The sequence below is a fragment of the Camelus bactrianus genome, chromosome 4 (assembly GCF_048773025.1).
Source record: "Camelus bactrianus isolate YW-2024 breed Bactrian camel chromosome 4, ASM4877302v1, whole genome shotgun sequence".
In the NCBI taxonomy this organism is placed as follows: Eukaryota; Metazoa; Chordata; class Mammalia; order Artiodactyla; family Camelidae; genus Camelus; species Camelus bactrianus.
Genome location: NC_133542.1, coordinates 59,813,685 through 59,837,469, shown reverse-complemented (window position 1 = coordinate 59,837,469; position 23,785 = coordinate 59,813,685). Strand labels below are relative to the sequence as shown.

Genomic DNA, 23,785 nt, shown 5'->3' with positions numbered 1-23,785 from the left:
CAGCCCGAGTGGACTAAGACAGGTCATATTTTCTTCTGCTTGACTGTGGCTGTCAAACAGAATTTTCTTCTAGACTCTGTGGTAGATCATTTTCAGAGGCACACTCTTCCTCTGAGTCTCCTAAATTCCTTTTCTTGTCATGCCGAATTTTCATAGTTCCCAGGTTTGTTTTGTTTTGTTTGTTTATTTATCCAAGTCACTCTTCTTTATCCAGGTATAAAAAAAATCAAGTAAGCTATAAATAAATGCAGACTTACTGTGTTTCAATAGACATGAATGAACTGTCCTTGATCATCCCAGATATACTGTAGACCTTTACCATGGGAGTAGCTCTCAGGTCTGCAGCTGAAGAGCCAGCTGACAGGCAACTCCCTCCCTCTAGCAGGATTCCTCTGCTCCATCACAGCTCTGGCTTCCTCCTCTCTGAGGACCAAGCTCTCCAGCTGATGTAGATGTGGAGGGCGTACTTCCCAGCATGCACTGCTGCCACAGTTTCTCCTCTTCCCCTGACCTGCAGATCTCTACTCATGGGGACTAGTTCCTCCACAGTGCTCTGTGCCTCTGCTGGCCCCTCTCCCCCGTATTCTATGCCTTGTCACTCTCAGGGTTCTGAGGCACTGGCCAGCTTACCAGAAGTGGCAGAAGCCCAAGAAGCAGCATTCTTGTCTCACAAGGCAGCCCCTGAGTGGTAACAAGGGACAGCCTCCCACTCTGCTAGAAATCTCAGTTCCATGGCATCCAGCTGGGAGCACGCAAGGAGCCAAACTCAGTTCAGTTTTTCTCAATGCAGTTCCCTCCTCCATATAATCTGTGATCATTCCTTCAAAGTCCTAGCACTGGTTGTCTGTCAGACTTAGTTACAATCAGAGAGAACAAGTTTCATCTTGCTCTGTACCTTTCTGGTTAATTAATAGGTACCACTTATTTAATGCTTTCCATGTAAATGTCAAGGACTATACTAATTCCTTTACAGATATAATCTCATCTAATCTCCATGACAATCCTGAGAGGTGAGTTTTATTGTCATCACTGTGATTAGAGAGATTATAAGACTTGCAGGATGTCACACAGGCATTAAGTACAAGAGCCGGGGTTCATCTTAGCGATGGCTCTAAAGCTCTCACTCTTGACTCTGTCGGCAACCTCGCTCATTTGTTAAGCCCTGAATACAGGCCAGGAGCTGGGTGAGGCTCCTGATGCAGGCATCCCACAACAACACTGCAGAACAGACAGGAGCTCCTGTTCCCAATTTATGCATAAGTCAAAGGATACTCGCAGAGGGTAAGCAGCTAGTAAACTGGTGATACCAGCATTCAAACCTGGTCCTGTCTGACTTCAAAGCCTGTTTTCATCATTATGATGCTTCAGATGGAAGGGGTACTACACTGGGGCAGATACTGAACTGGGGAGGTCACAGATCCCAATGTCCCTGCCCCGTATTGGTCTACGAATGTTCATCATGGAACATGTCTGACTCACATCTGAGTTTTCCCACAGTCTAACTTCTAGCAGTTTCAGTGTTAAGGATTTCCTCATTCTCTTCACTTCAAGATTATTCTAATGCTACTGTTTATCGAATGTTTACTATGCCTGTGACAAGCACTTGTAACCACTTTACAGATATTATCACGTCTCCCGTTTCCTGAGTGCTTTAAGGAAAGCAGAGGATCATCCTTACGAGGAAGGAGGACAAAGTGCCAGGGGCCCATCCCACGCCTTCCAGGGGAAAGGACCGATCTCTGCCCGCTGAGGCTTGTCTCTGGCTTCATGGTTCCAGCTCCCTTGACTCTCCCTCCCTAAACTTCCTCACCCATTCATTCTGTCTACTTTCACAAGCTGCCTTAATCCTTATTGCAATAGGCAGAGCCAATAAGGGTCTCTTCTTACCGGGCAGTAAGAGAGGCATGGAAAACAGAGAGGAAAAAAAGTATGCAAATTCTTGAAGGGCCGGACCAGACAAGTCTCACTTGGGAGACCCCCCTACCCTCCACTCAATCTCTTCTCCTAGCAGCCAAAATGTCTTCCTAAAATGCAAACCCCATCAGGTCCCTTGGCCACTGGGTAAGCTCTCTGGTTCATTCCCCTCTGGATGGAGTCTGTCTGCCATCTCCCGGAGTCTGTCTGCCATCTTCCTCTGGTATTCAAGGCTCTCTGAGACCAGAACTCAGGTCTGCCTTTCAGTTCCTGGAACAAGCAATGTTCCCTGCGCCCTTGTGTGGGATTCAGGGGCTCTTTCTCCATCCCCATCTCCACGCAGAAGCCTCCTGGATTCCCAAGGCAGGTCAGGTGTGTTTCGAGCCCCCCCCACCCCGCACCCTGTGCTTCACTAGGTTGTAACCACCTGCGGATTAACCTATTGCGCCCTCTCTTTGCAAATAACCCAAGGGCAGGGTCACATCTGTCTTGCTCACTGTTGTGTCCCCACAACACGCAATACAAGTATGCTGCAAATGGGCAAGTCAAGTGCATGGCTCCTGCCCTCAGGGGTTTACTGGGACAAGGACAGAGCATCTGCATGTGGCTCCCCCAGACAGCTTCATCTGCTGATAAACCCCTTCAGACAACGACAAGGACAGTTATTTTCTGAGCACCTACTATGTACCAGGCACTGTGCTAATTAATAGGTTATTTACATCCATGATCTCATTTAATCCCCCAACAAACCTGCCGGGAAGTGTCACCCTTACTCCATAGGTGAGGAGCCGAGGCTCAGGACCACTAACAGACTGGGCACCACACCTGTGCTACCTTCACTGTCCTGACCTGGACCCCGCACTGTCCTGCTGCTTCTCAAAGGCTCAAGTCCTAAGAGCGAATGACCCATTTGACAGGTGGGCAAAGTGAGGTATAAGGAGGCCAGTGGCTCACTGGCCAGAGCTGCTGCTATAGGATTAGCAGTGCTACCTGCTTCCAGAAGAGGGACTTGCCCTGCCGCCCTCAGCCACCCAGACCCGTCTCCCCATCCGGCCCCAGCCCCAGAGAGAGGCCCGCATACTTGGCCCGATTTTCTGGAATGGTTCCGGGGGCTCCTCCTTCACCTCATCAGTGGCCACGACACCTTGGTCGAAGGGGTCTGTGGGAGAACACAAAGCCCTTAGCGCCCTGGTAACCAGGTCCCAGAGCCCAGCTGGGGACAGGGAGGTGGGCAGCCACCAAGGACTTACCTGCCCGATTCTCAGGGGCCCCTTCCACACTAAACACTGCACCCGGGTGGGAGGTGGCAGCCGCAGAAGGAAGGAAGCACACAGGAACCCTGTTAGTCCCTGCCCACAGCCGCCTCTGCCCAATGCTCCCAGCCTCTGTCCCAGCAAGCTTGCCTCTGGGGCCCAGGAGAGCTGCCTTAGTCATCGTGGATGCCCTAGAAAACCAGGGGCCACAGGAGGGCACATGCCAACCACGATGCAGCCTGTACCACAGTCCCCATCCTCCCCATGGCCTGGGGCCCACCCCGGGGCAGGAGGATGCTTTCTGGCCAACCTGTTTCTGGATCACTGGCACCCGCTCAAGGGGCCAGGGCAGGAGAAACAGAGGAAGAGATGGTGGGTGGGGAGGGGAAGAGAAAAAGAGGTGAGAGGAAGGATGGTGAAAAACGTGGTGGCACCTGGTTGTCACAACTTGACATGGGCTGTGTGTGTGGGGCTGGAGAGGAAGCCCTCAAGATCTTTCCCAAGCCCAAGACTATTTCTATGATTCTTGAGCTTCCAAAAATAAATTACCTATATTTATCACTCTAATTTCTAACTCTATAATCTAAGATGCTAAAATACCATCATTCATTTTAAAAAATTGGTTTAATTTCACCAGAACATGTGAAAACTCAACATGAAACCGTAAAAATAAGTCAATATGAAATTGCTGATATGCGACTGATTTTGACCTACAAAAACAGCAACTGCACTTGGGTTACCCTAATCAGAAGTACATACGGAGTATGATGGGGACCTTCTCCTGCCTAGAATCCTCGGAGGCTGGTCACCCTGCTCGTGGTCTGGCCGCTGCCTGATCTTCCCTGGGAAGGAGGAGGGAGGGGAAGCCGTGGCTGGGGTGGGGGCCCGAGAAGCAGCCCTGGAGGGGTCTCTTTATGTGACTCCGTTTCCCGGCAGTCGGGAGCCTGACTCACCATCCACTGCATGCAGGTCTCGGTGCTCCTGGAAACAGCTGTAGTATTTGTACTTCTTCCCACAGATGTCACATGTGTACCTGAAATTGTCTGCGGGGGATGGGAAGGCACGTGGTTACCAGGGCTTCAGTCACTTGGGGCTGGGGGAGGTGGAGGGGGTTTGGGCGAGACTGGGCCCGACGGGGGACCCCATGGAGAACAGCTCCTGGAGCATTAGGAGTCTTCTGTACAGAGGCCGAGGAGCCCTGAAGTCACTTTCAAACCCACCCCATGTGAGCTGAGCTCCTAAGGGCCTGGGGTGGTCATAACTGGCCCTCTTCCTTCATGAAATCACATGAGAATAGCAATCACTGCAGCTCCGACTTCCTGGGCGCCGCACTGCTAGGTGCCAGGCCGGGAGCCTCCCCGCATTTCCCCCATTAGTCCTTGTAACTGAGGCAGGAAGCAATAACCCATTTAACACACGAGGCTGCTGAGGATCAGAAGGGGCCCATTGTGGATGACTCCCAATGATCCTGACCACTGGTGTCCACGTCCTGTGCAGTGCCTGGGCCAGACCCGGTGACCTGCTTCTAACGGAGAGAATGCAGTCAGGTGATGGGATGTCACTTCTGAGACTAAGTCACAAAAGTCTGTGATTTCTGTCTTGTTCACACCATCTCGCTCTTGCCAGCGGCCCTGCTGTCAGCTGCCTCACAGAGAGATCCACGGGGCAGCCTCTGGTGAAGACCAGGGGGGAGCTGAGGCCCTCAGCCCCACAGCCTGGGAAGGACGGAGCTTGCCAACAACCACGGGAGGGAGTGCAGAGGCAGCCCCTCCCCTGGCTGAGCTTTGCCACGAGCCCACAGCCCTGGCCGACACCTTGACTGCAGCCTTGTGGGAGAGCCAGAGGACCTGGTGAAGCCCCACCCAGATTCTGACCACAGAAACAGTGAGATAATTGATGTCTGTTGCTTTAAAAGTCATTAAGTTTGGGGGAAACGTTACACAGCAATAAACAATGACAGGCCTGAGTCTGCGTGAGCCCCTCAGTCTCTCCAAAGCCAGAGGCTAGAATCATACAGGACGCTGCCCCTGCCACAGCACCAACCCTGTCCAACGTCTGTCATGCAAAGACCTTGTGTGTGCGTTCCTTGGGCTGATTCAGGGATGCTATCCGCCTCAGCTTCCTGAGGATGCCCAGCACAAGGAGGCTGGCGGCTCACTCCAGGCTGCACAGTGGGGCAGGGAATAGCCGGGATTCAGATGTTCACTTAACTCCAAGCCATGGCTGAGCAAGGGCACATGGCCCTTCTCTGTCCAAATAAACTACCCTCCACTCCTGGGCTGGGGTCCCAGCCTCTTGGCGCCTCTTCTGCTCCTCACCCAAACACAGGACCTGATGAGATGCCTCCATCCAGAATTGCCAGGCAATTCTGTGGGAGGGTTTCTGGCCCTCACTTAGCTGAACTTAGGGACACAGGTGACATTAGCCATCTTCCTGCACCTGCCTCCACCTCTTCCATATCACCTGCATTCTCTGAATGTGCCTGGACAGATGAAGGGCCACAGAGACGAACTGGTCTCCGTGTGAGGCACACACAAACACTCTGAGGGTAGTGGGACCAGGCAGGGTCCAGGCATGACACCATCCTACCAGGCCCTACCATCTCCACGCCTCTGCCCGCAACAGCCACGCAGTGGTGGGGGACAGGTGCTGGGGCGTGGGAGGAGAAGCCTGGTCCTGCCTTGCTTCACCCAGCCTGCCAGCAAGTGCCAACCCACTTTGGGATTCAGCGTCCCCATTCCCCCCTAATTTGGGGGGTGGCGGAAGATGAGCTGATTCTCAGGGCCTCTCCTAGGCTAGCTGTTAAAGGATTCCAAGCCTGGCTCAGGCTTCAATCCTTCCCCAGGGCCAGCAATCTAGCAGAGACAACCCTCACCCCCGACCATTATGTCCCATCTGGACCATAATCCTGCCTGGTACTGGACAGCTGGGGAACACAGGTGGGAAAGTCAAGGACATTTGGGGTGTGTTGGTTCCAGATGGGGTCCTACCCCTGCAATTCCGCTCCCATAATGGTCAGTACTGGTCGCCCCACCACCACCACCTGCCTGTTCCACTTGTCTTATCTCTGTCCACACAGCTTCTCCTACCAGCTGGGCCACATCTGCCACCGCCAATAAAATCTGAACCCCCAGTTTTCTGCCACTGAGAAATGTCCCCCACCTTGCTCTGTCAAATCCCAAACCACTGCGTCGCCTCACTATGGACAGGACCACATTTCTGGGCCCACCCCGGGCAGGAGTGAATTAGGACAAGAGAGTTACCCCAAAGGAAGAAAGGCAAAATGATTTTTTGCCAGTGAAACCACATCTTTAGAGCCCAAAGAAAGCTCAGCGTCTCCAGGAATGTCATTGCGATTCCATTTTGGGAGGCAGGCTCTGGAGTCAGGCCGCCCAAGCTCAAACCCAACTCCACCACTTACAGGAGCCACTAATGTTAGAGGTGCTGCCTAACCTCTGCACCTCGGTTTTCTTATCTGTAAAATGGGAGTGATAATTCCTTCATCTCCCAGTTGTTAAATACAGAATAAATGAACACAATGCCTAACATACAATAACCACTTGGTAAAAGTTACCTAATATTATTGTTCTATAGAGGGAATCAATATGACAGCGGCAAGAGAGCCGGATGTGGAGTTAATCTTTTATGTTCTTGGCTGAGAGACGGGTAACTGGGCGTACGGCTCTGTGTATGACTGTACCCCTTTTCTAACAAATAAAAGGAAGATCCCTGGACTAGAAGGTGTGAGACCTGTTTTCCATGCCCACCTCCACCCCTAACAAGCTGCTGCGTGACTTCTCTCTGAGACTGAGCATCCTCATCTGCAAAAACATCAAGGCTGGACTTGACATTCGACAGGACTCCAAGGCCAGGCTCTGGTTACGAGGCTGGGGTGTGAGGATGCCAGGCTCTCTGAGCAGGCACTGCTGGCCTGGGTCAGGGCAGGGGTGCAGGACTGAGACTCAAATAAAGCACACTGGCCATGGGGAGAAAGTTCCACAGGCAGGAAGGGAAAAGTGATGGAAGGACTAAAAATACTGCCAGACACGAAGCCCTCAACAACCAGTGAGCCTCGGGGAACAACGGAAGCCAGGCGGAGCACAACGGATCATTGAGGGGCTGCCGGAGAGGCCGGGGACCCAGAATAGCCAAGGAAGGAAAGATAAATAGGGAAGTTCTTTAACTGTGCGGCTGACCACAGGCAAGCGATGGGAGTGAGAGGAGAAGGGAGCTATTGAGGCAGAAGGAGCCAGGGGCCAGGCGGGGCAGGGCGGGGCTCGGGGAGGAGACACAGGACCTTGCGTCCTCCTGCTGTGGGCCCTTGAGCAGGTGTCTGGCCCATCTGAACCTCAGACTCTCCAGAAATCGGAGGGGTGGCCTCAGCCCTGCCGGCCTCTCACGTGGTGTAAGACTCCAAAGAGAGAGCGGATGAGAAAGTGCCTCAGAAGAAATGTGATTAGGACCCAGCGCAGTTAAGGCCCTGCTTTGCCCCCATACACCTCCTGAAAATGCTTTGCTTTCGATTTTGGGGGAGGGACATGTGTATTATTTTAAGAAACTTTTTCTGGTGGCATAACAAACAAGCAGAACGGGGACTGACACACTCTGGCCCGCCCACCGCCTGTTTAGGGAAGGGACTCAAGTCCACACCGCTTCTGGCTGTGTTCCTGCTCTGTGACAGGGCTGAGCAATTGTCAGGAAGATGTCTGGCCTGCCAAGTCTAACATATTTACTATTTCGTCCTCCTACAAAAAAAAAATATACAAATCCTAAATGTTCAGCTCGTTAAGTTTTCAGAAACCAAAAACACCTGTGTAGCCAGTGCCCAGCTCAAAGCCAGCGGGGAAGCCCCCTCACAAGGGTAACAATGACTCTGAATTCTGCCAGCGTGAATTCGTTTCCCCTGTTCTGGCACTTTCTGCTCACAGAGCTTGGAGGAGAAACACTTCAGTGCCAGGCTCCTTTTGCTAACATCCTGCTTGGGGGTAATCCACATTGCTGTGTGCAGCTGTAAGTCTCCCCTCACTGCTGTACGTCATCCTTTGTGGGAAAACACCATGACTTATGCATCTATTCCACGAGCACTGGGCTCTCGGGTGGTTTCCGGTTTGAAGCTGTTACCAGCAGTGCTGCTAAGACATCCTAATTCACATCTCTGGGTGGACGTGCACACATTCTTCGGTCGGGGACCCATCTAGGAGTGGAACTGCTGGATTCTGGAGCTCAGGTTTGTTGTGAGGGGAGAGGTTGCACCCCAGCCTAAACCCGTCTGGCTGGCTGCCTACCAAGCCCAGTGGGTTTAGACCTGGAGGGAGGGCAAGCAGGGTCCACAAGCAGCAAAGCAGACCACCAACCCCAGATGCCAAGGCCCTGTGTGCCCCAGGTGCTGGGCTACTGCATCCCAGGATTAGTTCCCATGGGTACACCTGGGAGAACTCCGAAGTAGCATTTTCCAAACATCAGCTATGGCGCCTAGACCCATGAGCGGGAGTCAAAAGCACAGAGGAAATGGTACACACTGGGGCCCTCTTGGGGGTGCATGTGTGTATTTTGCCAATGAAGGGCCCGGAGAAATCTACAGCAAAGACAGATTCATCTCAGCAGAACTCAAGGTTTCCCCAGGTTATCTGGCCAGACAACCCTTTATTGACAGAATACCTGTTAACTTCCCCAGGATGGCTGTGCCTTGGAGCACACTTTGGGAAAGGCTGCTCTGAGGTCCTGTCTCCAAAGCCAAAGCCTGGACCACAGCAACGTGCCTCCCAGAGGCCACCTGGGGCCGTCCTGGGTGTTGGGTTGAGAGCATCACACCCAGCCCCAGCCCTCCCTCCTCCTCCTCCCCCCTCCTCCTCCCCCACTGGCTCTCAGCCCCCGAGCCCACGAGGAGGGAAGATACTCACTGCCTTGGGAGGCTCCCTCCCCTGAGGTGGCTTCTGTGTCTGTGAGAGAGAGAAGGAAGAGGAGGTGAGCAGACTGGACCACCGGAAGGGCCGGCACCAAAACAGAGAGAAGCCGCTACCACGTGCCCAGGGGTGCTCTGCTCCCGTTCAAGATGCAGGAACAAAGCCATCCCTGGGTCCCCTGCTGGCCATCGGGCCCTGACCCAGTGCCCTTCCTGCTTGCCAGGCTCAGGCTCAGGGGCACACAGGTGCTATCCCTCCTGTTCCCTCAGCCTCTGTGTCCTCATCTTCATAATGGCGACAGCGCCCCACCCCACCCCTGAGGCTGGCATGAGCAGCACATGAGATGACACAGGAGCACCTTCCTGGCAGGAGCCCTGACACCGCGCGGCACTGGCGTATCCGTGGAGGAAGCGGGCTGTGCGGGCCAGGCGGGGGCACTGGTGGCGTGTCCTGCTGACTCCACCCCCACCCCCCATTTGTGCTCTCCCAAGTTAAGGAGGCCTCTCCTCTCCTCTTCAGGTCCTACTCCTACTGCAGAAAGAGGGAGGAGATTAGGGAAGACTGGAGCTCAGAGGGCCTCTGCAGTCACCCTCGGGGAGCCCAGGTGGAAAATCAGGCAGAGGACAGGCAGGTGCAGCCCCTCAGCTCTGTCCCAGGGACACACCACTCACCTCGGTGTGCCCGAACGTGGGTCTGGAAACAGTTGTAATACTTGTACTTCTTGCCACAGATTCCACACTCATAGGACCCTGGAAAACAGGAAAGGAAGGGGCTGGTCAGCCAGCATCCAACACGTGCAAGCACGAAGCCCCGGGACCTGCAGCAATGCCTCCAGGTCACGCCAACTCTGCGTCACTGGGCTGTCTTGTACCCGCAAGCAAAGAAGCAGCAACAAGGACCAGCGAAGGCAGTTCTGAGCTGGAAGCCAGGAGGCTGGGGTCTTTCCGGGTTTTTGTCTCAACCTTCTTGATGACCTTGGGTAAGCCACTCCCCATCTCTGGGCCTCAGTTTCCAAATATATAAGATGGAGATGGTAACTTCTTAGGTAACTCACACTTACTCCTTGAGAGGAAAAAGGAGATGAATATAAAAGAATTTCAGAATAAGGAATAAATTCCATCCATGTAAGAAAATCACCACTCAGATGCAAGAGAATAATTTATAGCTTGTTCTCCTCCTTGCTAGGAGGGACGGAGGTTAAGAGGACAGGCTCTGACCCAGACACATCTGGGTCCCTGTCCCTGCTCTGCCACTCACCAGCAGCATGGCCTCGGTAATTTCCTTAAACACACTAAGCCTCAGTCTGCTCATCTGTAAAATACCTCATAGGGGTGACCCCACGCACCCCCTAGGAAGTGCCCAGCCCTACTACAGATGTGTGTGACAACGGGAGGCCCCCTCTCATCTGCTGAGGAGCTATCTTGTTTCCGCAGATGTGCAGAGACCAACATGGTGTGAATGCCTGACTCCAGCGCTCTGCCAGCTCCTTCTCCCAGAAGTAGGTGGGCTGAAACGGCTGAGTTCCAGCAGGCACTTCAGACAAGCGAGAGGCAGAGCTCACCCATGCCCAGCACAGGGCAGGGTTAGGGTTAGAGCAGAGCCCATCAGACCCAGCCTGGCAGGGGCCCCAAGCCCTGCCCATCCCTCACGTAGGCCTGCCGCCACCCGGGCTCAGGCCCCATCCTTCCTCACAGAATGGGCCGGGAGCCTGCACACACACAGAGGCCCTGCCCCAACTCCAGGCTAAGTGGACCAGAACGGCCGGGGCCAGGGGCCTAGGAATCTGCCTTTCGCTGAAGCATCCTCAGAGGATTCTGAAGCCCAGCAACCAGGGTGGAACTACTAGTTTAGTCAGACAGACCTGGGATGGAGTCTCAGCTCAACCACTGACTGGCCAGGCCTGTTTCCTCATTGGAAAAGTGTGGACAATGTAAGGGCACGGACGTGAAGACTGAATGAAGCATGAATAGTGTTCCTACCAGGACCCCAGGCCCTCAGCAAATGGGGGATCACCAACCCCTACCGCCTGCGGCCTCACTGGGGGCAGAGGCCCACTCACTGAGTGGGAACTCCAGATGTCAGACTAAGTGAGAAGAGCACTGGGCTTGGCGTCTGCCTGTGAGCTCAGCTCGGCCATCCCCTCGCTGCTCGATCTCAGGCCCAGGTCTTCTCCGGCCCAAGCCTCGGTTCCTCACCTGTCTAACAGGACTCCGATTCCTACACCTCGTGACTGAGGTCAGATGAATGCGCTACAACACGTGAGTCGGCTGGCGCACCCGTGGCATCACCACTTTGCTGCTGTGGTCCAAACCAGCATGCAATTTAGCAGCCTGTTCTTCAGTGGTTTTGTAAGTTACCCTTCTCTCACTGGGAAAAATATAAACACATGGAGGGCAAAGACCAGAGTGTACATTTCTTCATCTTTAGCCCTGTGACTGGCACACGGGGTGGGGGGGTGGGGTGTCAGTAAATTCATGGTGTCCTGCTGTTCAACTCATCTGTCACGGAGTAATCATGCCCCTGACTCCCTTCCTGTGTCTGCACCCATTCAACAGTTTCTGCTAATTCTGCTTCAACTGATCAAGAATTTACTGAGCATCTTCCACGTGCCGGGCACTGAGGCCCCGACCCCGAGCAAGGTGCAGTCGCTGCCTTCCACTTGATGGGAAGCAGACAGTCCACCAGGCAAGGGGATGTGCAGGGCGACAGTGCAGGCAAGTGCAGGACCTGATGGGTACAGGGCGGGACCCTGACATGGCCACAGCAAGAGGCTGGAGTCAGGGGACTGGAGCAGGAGAAGGGAAAGGCGAGGCAGGGGGGCAGGCACCCCAGGGAAGGAGGAGTCTCTCTCCAAAGGACCCAAGCCACAGCCTGTGACACGGGAAGACTTGTTCAGACTTGACACACTTTTGGATGAGGTCTCTAACGCCAACTCTGCCTCTTTCTGCCACAAGACCTGGGCCTCAGTTTCTCTAACTGCCCTCAAGGATATAAGGTCTCTTCTCAAACTGTACAGTAAGTGTAGGCTGATGCACGGAGCCTGCAGGCTGCAACGTCCCCCCGACTCACCCAGCCAGTTGGCACTGTTTATAAGCAGGCCAGTCCCACTGGCTTCTCCCTCACTCCACAGAGCTGCGGGCACATGCAGCCTTGCTCACAGGCCTCAACCCATTCAGAGAGTCACAGGGGCCCAGTTTGCCAGCCTGGGGCCCTCTCCTGGCCCCATAGCAGAGTGAGCCCCTTGCCTGGAACACTGAGTCTCAGGACCAAGCACTGTGTCTTGGCAGGAGGGGCACTTAATTTCAAGGCCCTGCCTGCCCCCTACTCACCCTCAGACCCTAGGCTGCAAGTGTCCTGTCTGCAAAAGGGGCTGGATGGACAGAGAGGTGAGGGCTGGGGCGTGGGGAGAGTGCAACAGAGTGGTGGCCCCCCAGTGCAGTGGTGTCCGCAAACCTGGGTTCAAATCTCAGCTCACCATGTACCAGCCAGGGGTCACACAAGTCATGGAAACACCCACACCTCAGGCTTCCTCTCTGTAAAACAGACACAGTAAACGGTACCCACCTCAGTTGCAGGATGGGGGTATGAGCAATACTACTGTGGCCTCTTAGCACAGCGCCCAGTACAAAGCAGGCACTCGATAAAGGACAGGTGCTGTTACTGTCAGCATTTGCCAAAGTTCTCTGGAACCCAACTTCCTGAAGGCATCCTGGGGGAGGGGCCCAGATCGAGTGAGTAGGAGGCATGACCTGCCTGGGGAGCGGTGCGAGGCTCAGAGAGGTCCTGTAGTAAAGGAACCCAGCTGACTGTTAACCCCAGGCCTCCCAGCGAATCTGGCCACGGAACTGCTTTATCCCTCGGCCGTTTCAGAGCTGCAGTCCAGAGTAAGTGCTGCCAAAATGGTCCCGACATTCCTGAGTTCCAGACTTCCACACGCTCTACCACCCCTCCAGCGGCACGTCTTCCAGGGCCCCGGTCAGGCTCAGGTTTGCTGACCCGTGGCAGTGGCAGGGTGGAGGAGGTGGGCCCCTGTGTCCCTGCAGATGCTCGCAGGCCCTGCAGTTGATGGCTACACCCAGCCGTGCTCCTGCCCTCATGCTGGCCCCGATCAGGTCCTCCTGCCCCTCAGCCATCACATACCAGATGTACACCTCAACGCTTGTTCAGAAATCCAGGTCCCTGAACACCAGCTTCGCACATATCTGCCATAGGAGCTGCCTTCAGGTGCTTTTCCATCTGAATTGTGTAAGAAATCAGAAACAGCCCTTAAAGATGGGGCAGCCCGGAGAGGGGCCAGGTGAGAAGGGCTCCGAATCTAGGGTTGGCCATTCATCTGAGCCCTCAGGGCTCTGGTTTCCCCATCTGTACACCGAGAGGGATTGGACAGGATCACGTTGTCTACTTTTTCACTAAAGAGCTTGCGCTGGCCAAGGGGCAGCCACGCGCTTCCAAGGGAGGCTGGGGGATGGCGGGAGGCAGCAGCCACAAACCCAGATTCCCCTGAGGTTCTATGTTTCTCCTGTCCTGATTCATAATATGGATACAACATAAAATTACCCATTACGTGGTTATAACCTAACACTTCTCCCCGTAACCCTTCCGGCAAAATGACAGGGAGGACGGTCCCATGTGTGTTGTGGCCTTGTGTCCCCTGGCCCACGGCCACCATGTACCCTGTTGCTGCAGTGGGGCACAGGAGGGCCTTCTTGAGGACCTTCAGTTCAGATGGTCCCCGTCCTCACTGCCTGTCTCCCTGCCTGGCCCGCTTCCTCCCTCTGATGCATTCCCCAACTGTCCTCCTGTCTTTGTCGCCATCACTCCCTGCCTACAAAGCACACGTGCTGCAACTCATCTCACTTGCGCCTCTCCAACGTCTCTGCGCGGGCTGACCTCTGACCCCAGTGTGCAGGTGTGGAAGCAGACGCCCAGGCAGGCGGGCAGCAACTTGCCCACTTCACACAGCCAGCTAGTGGGAGCAGGGCTTGGATTTGGGAGCTTCTCACACATCAGCTCAGTGCATCCTCACAAGTCCAGCAGAGAAAGGTGATTATTCTCCCCATTTTTCAGAGGAAGGGCAACACAACAGGCCAGAGGTTGCCCAGATCTGTCCTGCTCTAGACCCCATGTATGTGCGACCACCACATGGTCAGCCCTGGGAGGGCACCCAGAAGAGCCAGTGTCTGTTACCGTTTGCCATTTATTGAGTACAGCCAGGTGTTGTTTCTAGCCTCCACCTTCCCAGAAGTCCTCACGTGGTTGAACAACTCAATGCGCACTTCAACCATGAGGCTGAAAGTTCTAGGAGCCAGGTGGTCCAGGGCTGGGGCTATTCAGCTAGTGCTGGTGAGGAACTGGGCTCAAAGCTGGCCTTCAGGGATCCAGAGCCATCCTACTGCCACCATGCCAGGTGACCTCTGGACGCCAAGGGAGCCATGACCCCTTCAGTCACGTGGCTCCCCCTAACAGTGCAGGGCAGCAGAACCCCCACTGTGTCTGGTACCACCGCAGGACTCACCAAGTCCCCTATCAAGATTCTTGGGACCGACTGCAAGGGACGGCTGGCAGGACCCGCCAGCACATGGGAGCTGGCCTTCTCCTTCCCCTGTCCTACCGTCACAAGTGACACCATGGGAATCCACAGGTGCTGAGTAAGAGCTCTGTCTAGTATTTTCTCTAACCACCTGGCAGAGAGCCTGACTTAGCTCCTGCCCCAAGAGCACTGGACAGACCAGGTGTGTCCAGGTGACAGCAGGTGGGTCTAGTTCCCAAAGCCATTGAAAGGAGACGTGGCGAAGACTGAGGTAGAGGAGGAACATGGGCAGCAACCCTCAGCTCTACCATCTGCACCCAGCTAGGCTCCAGATCAGCTCCGACACCTTGCAGGATACACAAAACACAGTAAGGCAGAAATCCAGAGCAGGTGAAGGAGAGAAAAAAACCGCAAGGTGAGGGGACAGAGAGACGGCTCCTTACAGCGGGCAGTCCCGTAATGAGCGCAGAGCATCTCAGGAGCTGCGGTTCACAGATCACATGCTCAGGAGCATCCAGCTCTCTTGGCTCCAAGACACAGTGGAGCTGGGCACTCGGCCCACTGGGGACGGGGGCCTGGAGAGGTACATCACGGACAAGTGGGTTTCCTGAGGCTCTCTGCGGCTTAGACTCAAAACAAATGTCCTCGGGACCAAGGGCTTCCAAGTAGAGTACAAATCCCCTGGGGATTTGTGAGCACCGGGAGTTTTAAGAGAATCAATTCGCCAATCATCAGCTTCCTAAAACCAACGTGCCAGAGAAGGTGGCGGGCAGGGAGGTCCTCTCACTGGCATCCTCCGCCACAGGACAAACACCACATTTTTTTCACCCACCCCTAATCCCATCACCATGCCTTCCACGGGGGATGAACATCTTATCTCGGGGCGCCAAGCAAAGAGTTGCCCTGTTGGACTCAGAAGTTGGGTGGATCTGATGACTGGGAAAAATTCCTGTTGTAAATTAGGTGATTTTTAATTCTCTGCTTTCAACAAAATTGAAGAAAGATCTAATGGAGTTGTCAGCGAAGAGACCATTAAAAGTAATGTTTGATGATGGACCCCGTGCAATTTTTGGCATACAACTTGGACAGAGTTCAAGGAATTGAGTGACACTGCTAAACAAGACTCCATCCATTCCTGGCTCCTTATTTATGTGATCAAGCTTCCTAATAAGCACTTAAGAAAATGGGGGAAAAAAAGAATTAAATTAATGCTGAATCCTATCTCACTCAATAATAAGAAATATTAATTCACAAAAACATGAGCCAATTGAAAAAGACATAAAGCCCCATCCGATTCATTAGGGATGTTATTTTCAATAATTTTTTACGTTTGCTATTTATCTAAATTTGTTTTTGATAAATTGTATGCTAATAATAACTCGATCAGGGGAAAAAATCTTTTAAAATGTAGAGTTTTATGATGGCAACAAATTTTTTAGAAATTTCTATTTCAATTTACATACATCTTGTTGTGGGAGACGAGTGTGAAACAGCGATCAATAAAAGACTCTCAGGCATAAAAAATATATTAGGATAAAATCCTGTGAAGGAAGCCGACTGGAAATATGAGTTCAAGAAGAAAAAAGGAAAGATGTAAGATTTCTGACTGTTAGAGATGAGCTTGTTCATATGGTTTTTAAATGGATGATGGTGGAGAGCAAAAAACAGTGGGGTTTGGATTCCCTTGGATAAATTTTAAAAGAGTGGTTCACAGTTGTATTTCTCAAATGCCACATTTTTAAAACACAAATACTCCAGAAATTATATCCTTTGCAGTTATTTAAACTTTGCAAAAACATGAGCTGTCAACACAAAAATGTGAAAGAGGGTATAGTTTCTCAAAATTGTTTTAGGAGGCACTGAAGAAAAAAAGTTGGAAGCCACTGGCCTTTGAGGTTCCTATCACTCTTGAGGTAACCCCAGATGTGTCAACATCCAAGCCTTTGGCTAATACCACTGGCATCTGTTTTGGGTTTTTTTTTTGTCCCCCTTTCCCCCATAAAAAAACAATTTCATACCTATTGCTTCACTCTGACCTCAACAATCCTACTGGAAAGACAGGCAGATGTTATATCCACTGGTCAGTGAAGATAGTAGGGCTCAGAGAGGTTAAGGGGCCTGTCCAAGGCCCCACAGAGGGGCAGACCCCGGACTTCTTGGCTGACAGGCCAGGGGTCCTTTCTCACCGGGACCCTCCAGTTGGGACCCCCATCCCACCTTGGACCCGCCAGATGAAGAGTCAGCAGCAGAGACAAGATGCCTGGGAGGGAGGCCAGAACCCCTCCTTTCCGAGTGGCTGCAGCAAAGAGCTGAGTGATGGTTCTGGCAGGCTCAGGCACAGAGCCCTGCCAACACTGACTGAAACGGGAAACTAACGATCAGCTGGCACCACGAAGCAGGACCTGGCACCTTCGCTGCCTGGGTTTACAACAAACCAAAACCCACGTGGCTGTTTCTGAATGGCTGTCTCCTCTTCTACTGCCCTTCCAGAGCTGTGGCCCCTCCACCTCTTTCTCTGCCCCTCCTCCCAGGGCAGCCCTGCGTACGTGAAAACAACTCCCTCCATGGTGCTCAAAGTTCACCGCCTAGAAACATCCTTGCAGGATCCAGTCGCCCAGCTGACCTGACTCTCCCTTCTGTACCTGGTCCAGTGACCCTCCTCCACTCACACATCTCCAGGACTGGAACTCACTCCCTCACAGGCCTGTACTCAGTTACCAAACAGTTCCCTAATCGCAGAGTCCTTCTTTTTACTGAGTTGAAATCGCCTCCTGGTGACTTCTCCATACTGTCTGAGCTTAACCTGGAATGTGTTCTGCCCCCTCTCACCAAGATGCTCTAAGTCGTGAATACTCAGATTCCACCATCTCCCCCTTGTTCCCACCCTCAGGGCAAGCAGCCCATAGCTCTTCTGCAGAGCTCCTCCCCACACTCTGGGAATAACCACACCCCCAGCTGAAGCGGAGCCCAGCTGGGTCACTCGCTCCCTCCACAGGTACTGTACTGCCGCTGGGGAAGCCCTGGACCACCAGGTCTCTAGGCACCTGTGGTCTCTCATGTGTAACCTCCCCTGGATTAAGGACCGATGGTCTCACAGCACAGGGAAGAGCACCCACTACTTGGTAGGACATTCTGACCACCATGATGGAACTCAGGCATCCTTATTGCTCGGAACCATGGAGCGGATGCTTTTTTGTTGTAAACCCAGCTTGCCTTGTCTTCACCACCAAGGACAAGGAGAGCAAGCAGGTTTCCACTTCAGATTTTTCAATGCTAGCAGACTAGCAGTGACTTCTTGGTGTACTGTGTTGAGAAGGATTCTGAGGTGCACTACTGGGACAGTGCACAGCAATCAGTTAGGGATGCCTTTCATTTCTGGTTTTAGCCAACAAAGCTGTCATGGTCAGTATTATCTCTGCTCTTCTTGCTAAAAAAGGAAACTTGGTATCTTGTCCTCAAACTCCACATTGGCTCCAATGGCAGTGACGTCCTTTCAAGAGTGAGAGATACCCTTTTCAGTGCAAAGAATTTCTGGGCAGCAGGGAAGTAGCAGCAACTACTGTAAGCTTGGCAGCCAGCCCCCTGGGCACTGATGCCTCTCCCGACACTCCCAGCCGGAGAAGCTGCCAAATGCCATCCGTGTGTCCATGGCCCAGGCTCCTCCATGGGAAGTGCCTCGGATAATGTTTGTGTCACTGGGAACACTGTTTGTCTGATGGCTGTTAAAGGGCCAGTGAGGACTTCGCGGCGGGCAGTGGGGACAAGGCGAGCGGAAAAGAGAGAAAAGGCAAACGGGAGGTTCCCATGTGGCACACCACTGGGTGACTGAACAGGAACACTACTCCATTCAGCAGTGGAGCCTGGACGGAACCCTGCACTCCCCTGCCAAGTGCCTCCAGAACATGTTAACTCTATGACACCCAGCCACCAGGGCACATGAAGCCCCACTGCCCACTTCCGCAACCAGGACAGACATCAGTAATTAATCATGCCACCCTTTAGAATCTTCAACACAGAACTCCTAACAGTCAGCAGCAACTGCTTAGACTGGCTTCTAACACTGATTCTTTTTTTTTAATTGCCTCTCTTTCTTGGTGCTAAGGCCAAGCCAGATTCCTATGAGCCTTATGACCCTTGGCAGAAACTATACCCTCAAGGAGGAAGGTCTGTCTTGATGGATGTGAGACGAGCCATGACCACCAGCAGGGAGCGCCTGGCCCTGCTTTGGTGCTGGCTCCAAAATGGCGGCTCCACTTCTAACTGTGGTTTTTACACCTTTTCCACAAGGGTCGGCCAAAAGCAGGTTACTCAGAACTTCACAACATAACTCAATGTCCCTGGATTCTAGAAGGGCAGTACTAGAAGAAGCTGAGATGAGAAAACCGAGGACCAACTAGAACCCATGTCTTCTGACTCCTCAGCCAGTGCCAACTTTCTTCCCCACTCCATTTTTTCTCTACATCACACTGGCTTATGTCTTAGATTTGGGAAATAAGCAGACACTATTACTACTCTTTCCTCTTGAAGACGTACTTTATACTATTAATACTAGTATTACTGCTAATAAGAGCAAATCGTTTACTAAATACAATGCTGACTACTTGACACACATTATCTTACTGACTCTTCACGTAACTCCATTAATTTGCATTTGTGAGAACCGAGGCACAGAGAGGTCAAGCAGCTTGCCCAAGGTACAACAGCTGTTCAGTCAGGGAGCCTGGATTCACTCGCAGCCCGAGGAGACACACTCATTCTCTTGGCACAACACTCTTCCCTTCCACTGCCCCTCTCAGTTCCCACACCCATGAGATGGCCAGGACAGGGAGCACGCCTCATTTAATAGGAGAGGACACGAGGCCACAACAAGGCCAAGGACCCCGTGCTGAGGAGCAGCTGAGCTGGAAACCAGTGTCTGTGGCTGGCATGAGGCCCTGGGTTCTCTCACTGTGCAGGCAGCTGGCCCAGTGAGGACTCCCAACACTTTCCCAGCATGGTTGCTCAAGGCTTTCCGCACTGAATCCTGACTGCTGGCCCCATCTCAAGATTCAGATTCAACTATCCTTCATTGGGCATCTCCTAGTGAAATGCATTAATGGCTCCTGGGCCCAATGAGTCTTAGAACACATCCCCAAAGTGAGCAAGGGTATGCCCTCTCCTCGGTTAGCGAACACATCCACGAGTGGCTAACACAGTCCTTGGCCTCGGGGAGTGAATACAGGTAGAGGGAGGTCAGATACATGTCCCTGAAAAGACTCTTCTTTCATTCGACACTGGGCTAAGTCACTCAGGCTCTTCATCAAATACTTCTGGTTCATCTCCCTTCAGTCACATGGGATGATGGCATTTCCCAGCCTCCCTCACTCATCTGGCCAATGACTGATGGGAATTAGTACATCTCACCTCTGGATTGCAGCTGGCATGTGAGTCCCTCCAGAGCTGTCTTTCCCTCTGTCACCCGGCTGGCAGCATTCCAGATAATGGCTGCGCCCCCAACTGACCCACAGTGGACATGCAGTGGGACTAAGAAATGAATCAACCTTCATGGCTCTGAGAAACCAAGATCTCATTACTTTCAGGGTCTTTTGTTACTGTGGCATAACCTAGCTCCACCCTGACAGCTACACCACCAAAGACAACACTGCTTCCTAGAAACCAGTACCTTGCTAGGTATTGTAGGGTAGGGGTAGGGAGTATAGAGGCACCAATCAGATAGGTCCTGGAGCTCCAACCTCCAGGAGCTGCCAATCTCATGGCAGAAGCAGGCACAGACATGGCCTCTCTAATCCAAAGTAGATAATGGGAAGTGCCTTCACTGAGGGGTGGGGCAGAAACAGATCACTTCTGACCAGAAGAGATCAAGGAAGGCTTATTGGAGGAGAGGGCACTGGAGCTAGCCTTGAAGGCGGGTTGGATTTGGGCAAAGCCATTCAAGGGACAGGGAACAGCATGAGCAAAAGATAGGAAATGCTGCAGAAGAACAGACTGTGCTGGAATGAAAGGACCGGGAAGACAGAAATAAGAAAGGGAGCTACGGGGCTCAGGTCATGGAGGACCCTGATGCTATGGCCTTGACCCTAGACACAGCGGGGAGTGACCTGGTCAATGTTTTGTTTTTGTCAAGGCCCCTGGCAGCCAGAGTAGAGGGCAGGTGAAGGCAGAGAGACACAGAGGTATGGCTGTCAGTGGGATGCTGCAGCAACCCAGGTGGGGCTGATGGCAGTCACAACCAACAAAGGAACAGCAGGGAAAGAATGTGAGGTTGATTCCTGGTGGTTGGGAAAAACAGCAACAGGATTTGAGTCTAAACTTGGGGAAACAGACACAGGGGAGCCTCCCCACCGGTCCCTGCCTGCCATATGTGGGACAGGAGCCTGGAAGTCAGGAGGAGGTGGGGCACAGCTGCCCCAGGAAAGACAGGCGGAGGGGAGGGGAGGTGGCCACACTTCTAAGAACACACTGAGCACGGGAATGCGGAGGAGGGCACAGGTGGAAATGGATGTCTTGTAACAGACTAGGCAAGGCCTCTGGGCCAGGCGGAGGCACGTGGACTTCATTTTATAGACCAGGGGTTGCAAACTGGTGGCCCATGGAATGACTCTGACTCAAAGATATGTTTTGTTTGGCAGATTTTAAAAGTCAAATTAGTCACCATCATTTAAAGCCAAAGGAATTTACATTAAGATTCTCGTTTCTGGCATGTGTTGTATCCAGAGATCTGGCCACGCTGAGCCTGTCTTCCCACCCAGTTACCGTATGTGAGGCATGGGCTCTCCAGCTGGACTCGATCCCCACCACCTGCCTGTCTGGCTCATCTCCACCACGCTAAACAAACGAATCTGTTGGGCCGGGGGCATTTGCATTTGCAAACCTGGCAGGAGTGCAGGTAGCCCCTGAGGGGTATCCCCCGGCTCATGCTGTAAAGTAGTGGGGAAAGATGGTTTCTAAGCTCATTTCCACTGAGCTCCTCTGAGTCTGGCCCAGACCAGAAGAAGAGGGGAAGGGGCCAGTCTGCCACTCATCTGATACTGACTGGACATCCAGTCTGGGCAGGACCCGTCCTGGGAGCTCAGGAGAAAGAAACGCAGATGGAAATTTAGGACACCGAGCAATGCGGGCTGTGCTGGACCCACCTGGGGTGTGGGAGCCCCGCAGCGGGAGGGATCGTCGGGCCTGCAGAAAGTTCCTGGCATTTGGCTTGAGCAAAGTCTTAAAGGACAGGTAAGGTTTCACCACATCAGGCAGAAAGGCAAGAGCTCCAGAGCAGAATTGAGCAGGCGGAATCAAGTGTAAGGAGCTGAGGCCCTTCCTGGAGGGCAGAGGGGATGCCCCAGAGGCGCTCTCAGCCAGGACCGGCAGGGATCCCAGGCCTCTCTCCCCAGGGCTCCAGCCCCACGTTCCCGCCCTGGCCCCCAGTGGACAGGAGCTCACCCAGGGTCTGCTGGTTGCGGACGCCGCCGATCACCACGCAGATCTCGGCGGGCACATCACCAGTGCCGTCCTTGCCGACCGCCTTCTTCTCCTCCTTGGCCTCACCTTGCCAGATCACCTCCTGGATGTAGTCGTCGGGCAGCTCCGTCTTCACCTTCACCTCCGTCATCGTTCCCTGCTCGGCGCTCAGCGAGGCCTCGGCCGGCACAGCCTCTGGCCCCTCCACCTTGGTGGTCTTCTGGCTGCGCTTCAAGCGCTCCCTGGGGAAGAAGAGTCTGCTCAGTGTGGACCCCAGACCTGTCCCAGACCTACCTGGGAGCCTGCCAGCCCAGGGGGCTACAAAATGTTCAGCTACAGACCCACCTCTCGTGTGACCCTTACTTTGACACACACGCCCATGGCTGCCCCTGAGGGTCCTCAAAGGAACCCTGGGGCTCCATGGAACACAGTCTGCAAATCACTGGGCTAATATGGCTCCAGCTCCACCCATTTTGCAGATGAGGAGACTGGGGTCTAAATATGCCCAGTTACTCTTTTAAGTGGAGCTACATGAAACCTACAAGGGCAACTCTGGCTGACTGACATCAGCTCTTGTCAAACATCTATGTGCACATAAATCAGCTGAGAATCTTGGTAAAACGCAGATTTAGTTCAGCAGGTCTGGGGTTTGGCCTGAGATCCTGCACTTGCTAACAAGCACCCAGTTGAGGCCAGTGCTGCCAGTCCTCAATCAGCAAGGGTTTCGGAGACTCAATCTGTGCAGATCGTGTGGTGCCCCTCCCTCTGCTCCTTGGCAGAAGGGCCGGGGAGCTTATCCAAGCTCTGCCCTGCTTCTGCTTTATAGATAAGAAAACACAAGCCAAAAGGCTCACTTGGTGGGGATGTCACCGAGCCAACACTTGGCTCTAGGTGGCTCTTCAAACATCAGAAAACATCTAGTTAACACACTCAGTTTTGAGGTGGCCAGGACTCACGTTACTGAACCTCCTTTATGAGGGGGCACTGAGGTCCAGAGCAGAGCTGTGACTTGCCCAGGACCACACGCAAGACCAGTGGCAGCCCAAGGCACAAAACCAGGTCCCTGTCGTCCATCATGAACCTCCTCCCTCTTTCAATAAGACGCTGCATTATCATAAGGGCCCCCCACCCTTCTTGCAGGGAGATCGTCACCATGACTCTGTGTTTGAGGTGGAGAAGGGAGAATGGGATGTAATGAACCGAGACAGACAGAGCACCGGGGTTTGAAGTCACACCATCCCAGACCCAAACCTCAGAACTGCCACTCTTTTTTTGTTTTGTTTTGTTTATATCTATTTTTATTGAAGTACAGTCAGTTGACAATGTTGGGTCAATTTTTGGTACACAGCATAATGTTTCAGTCATACATGAACATACATATATTTGTTTCCATGTTCTTTCTCACCATAAGTTACTACAAGATATTGAATACAGTTCCCTGTGTTATACAGTATGAACTTGCTGTGTATCTATTTTATATATATTAGTTAGTATCTGCAAATCTCAAGAACTGCCACTCTTGAATTGTGGGTTCCTGTGTAAGTGATCTCACCCCTCTGAGCCTCAGGTTTCATACCCATATAATGGGGATAAACGCAGCATCTACCCCACAGCACTGTGAGCAGACACAAGGCAATGTCTTCAAGGGACCCAGAATAATGGCCTTGGTGGAGATGTTCTAGGGGTACCTACTGTCTATACGGGGGAGCAGGAGAGGGAAGTGTGCAGAGGATGCA

At 53.0% G+C, this 23,785-nt stretch overlaps 1 protein-coding gene across 20 annotated transcripts in view; it reads right to left on the bottom strand.

Annotated features, from left to right (window-relative positions):
• Nucleotides 1-23,785, bottom strand: part of ZNF618 (zinc finger protein 618) — a 165,651-nt gene that overhangs the window by 40,495 nt on the left and 101,371 nt on the right. For 17 of the 20 annotated variants that reach the window (XM_074362055.1, XM_074362042.1, XM_074362040.1 and 14 more), the window contains exons 3-8: nt 22,032-22,291; nt 9,742-9,819; nt 9,068-9,106; nt 4,121-4,210; nt 3,165-3,200; nt 2,996-3,073 (exon numbers count right to left, since the gene is read on the bottom strand). In XM_074362055.1, the coding sequence (XP_074218156.1) occupies nt 2,996-3,073; nt 3,165-3,200; nt 4,121-4,210; nt 9,068-9,106; nt 9,742-9,819; nt 22,032-22,291 (581 nt within the window). Of the gene's footprint in view, nt 1-2,995; nt 3,074-3,164; nt 3,201-4,120; nt 4,211-9,067; nt 9,107-9,741; nt 9,820-13,210; nt 13,324-22,031; nt 22,292-23,785 lie in introns of those variants that run through there. The other 3 variants (XM_074362041.1, XM_074362045.1, XM_074362059.1) reach the window with 2 other exon arrangements.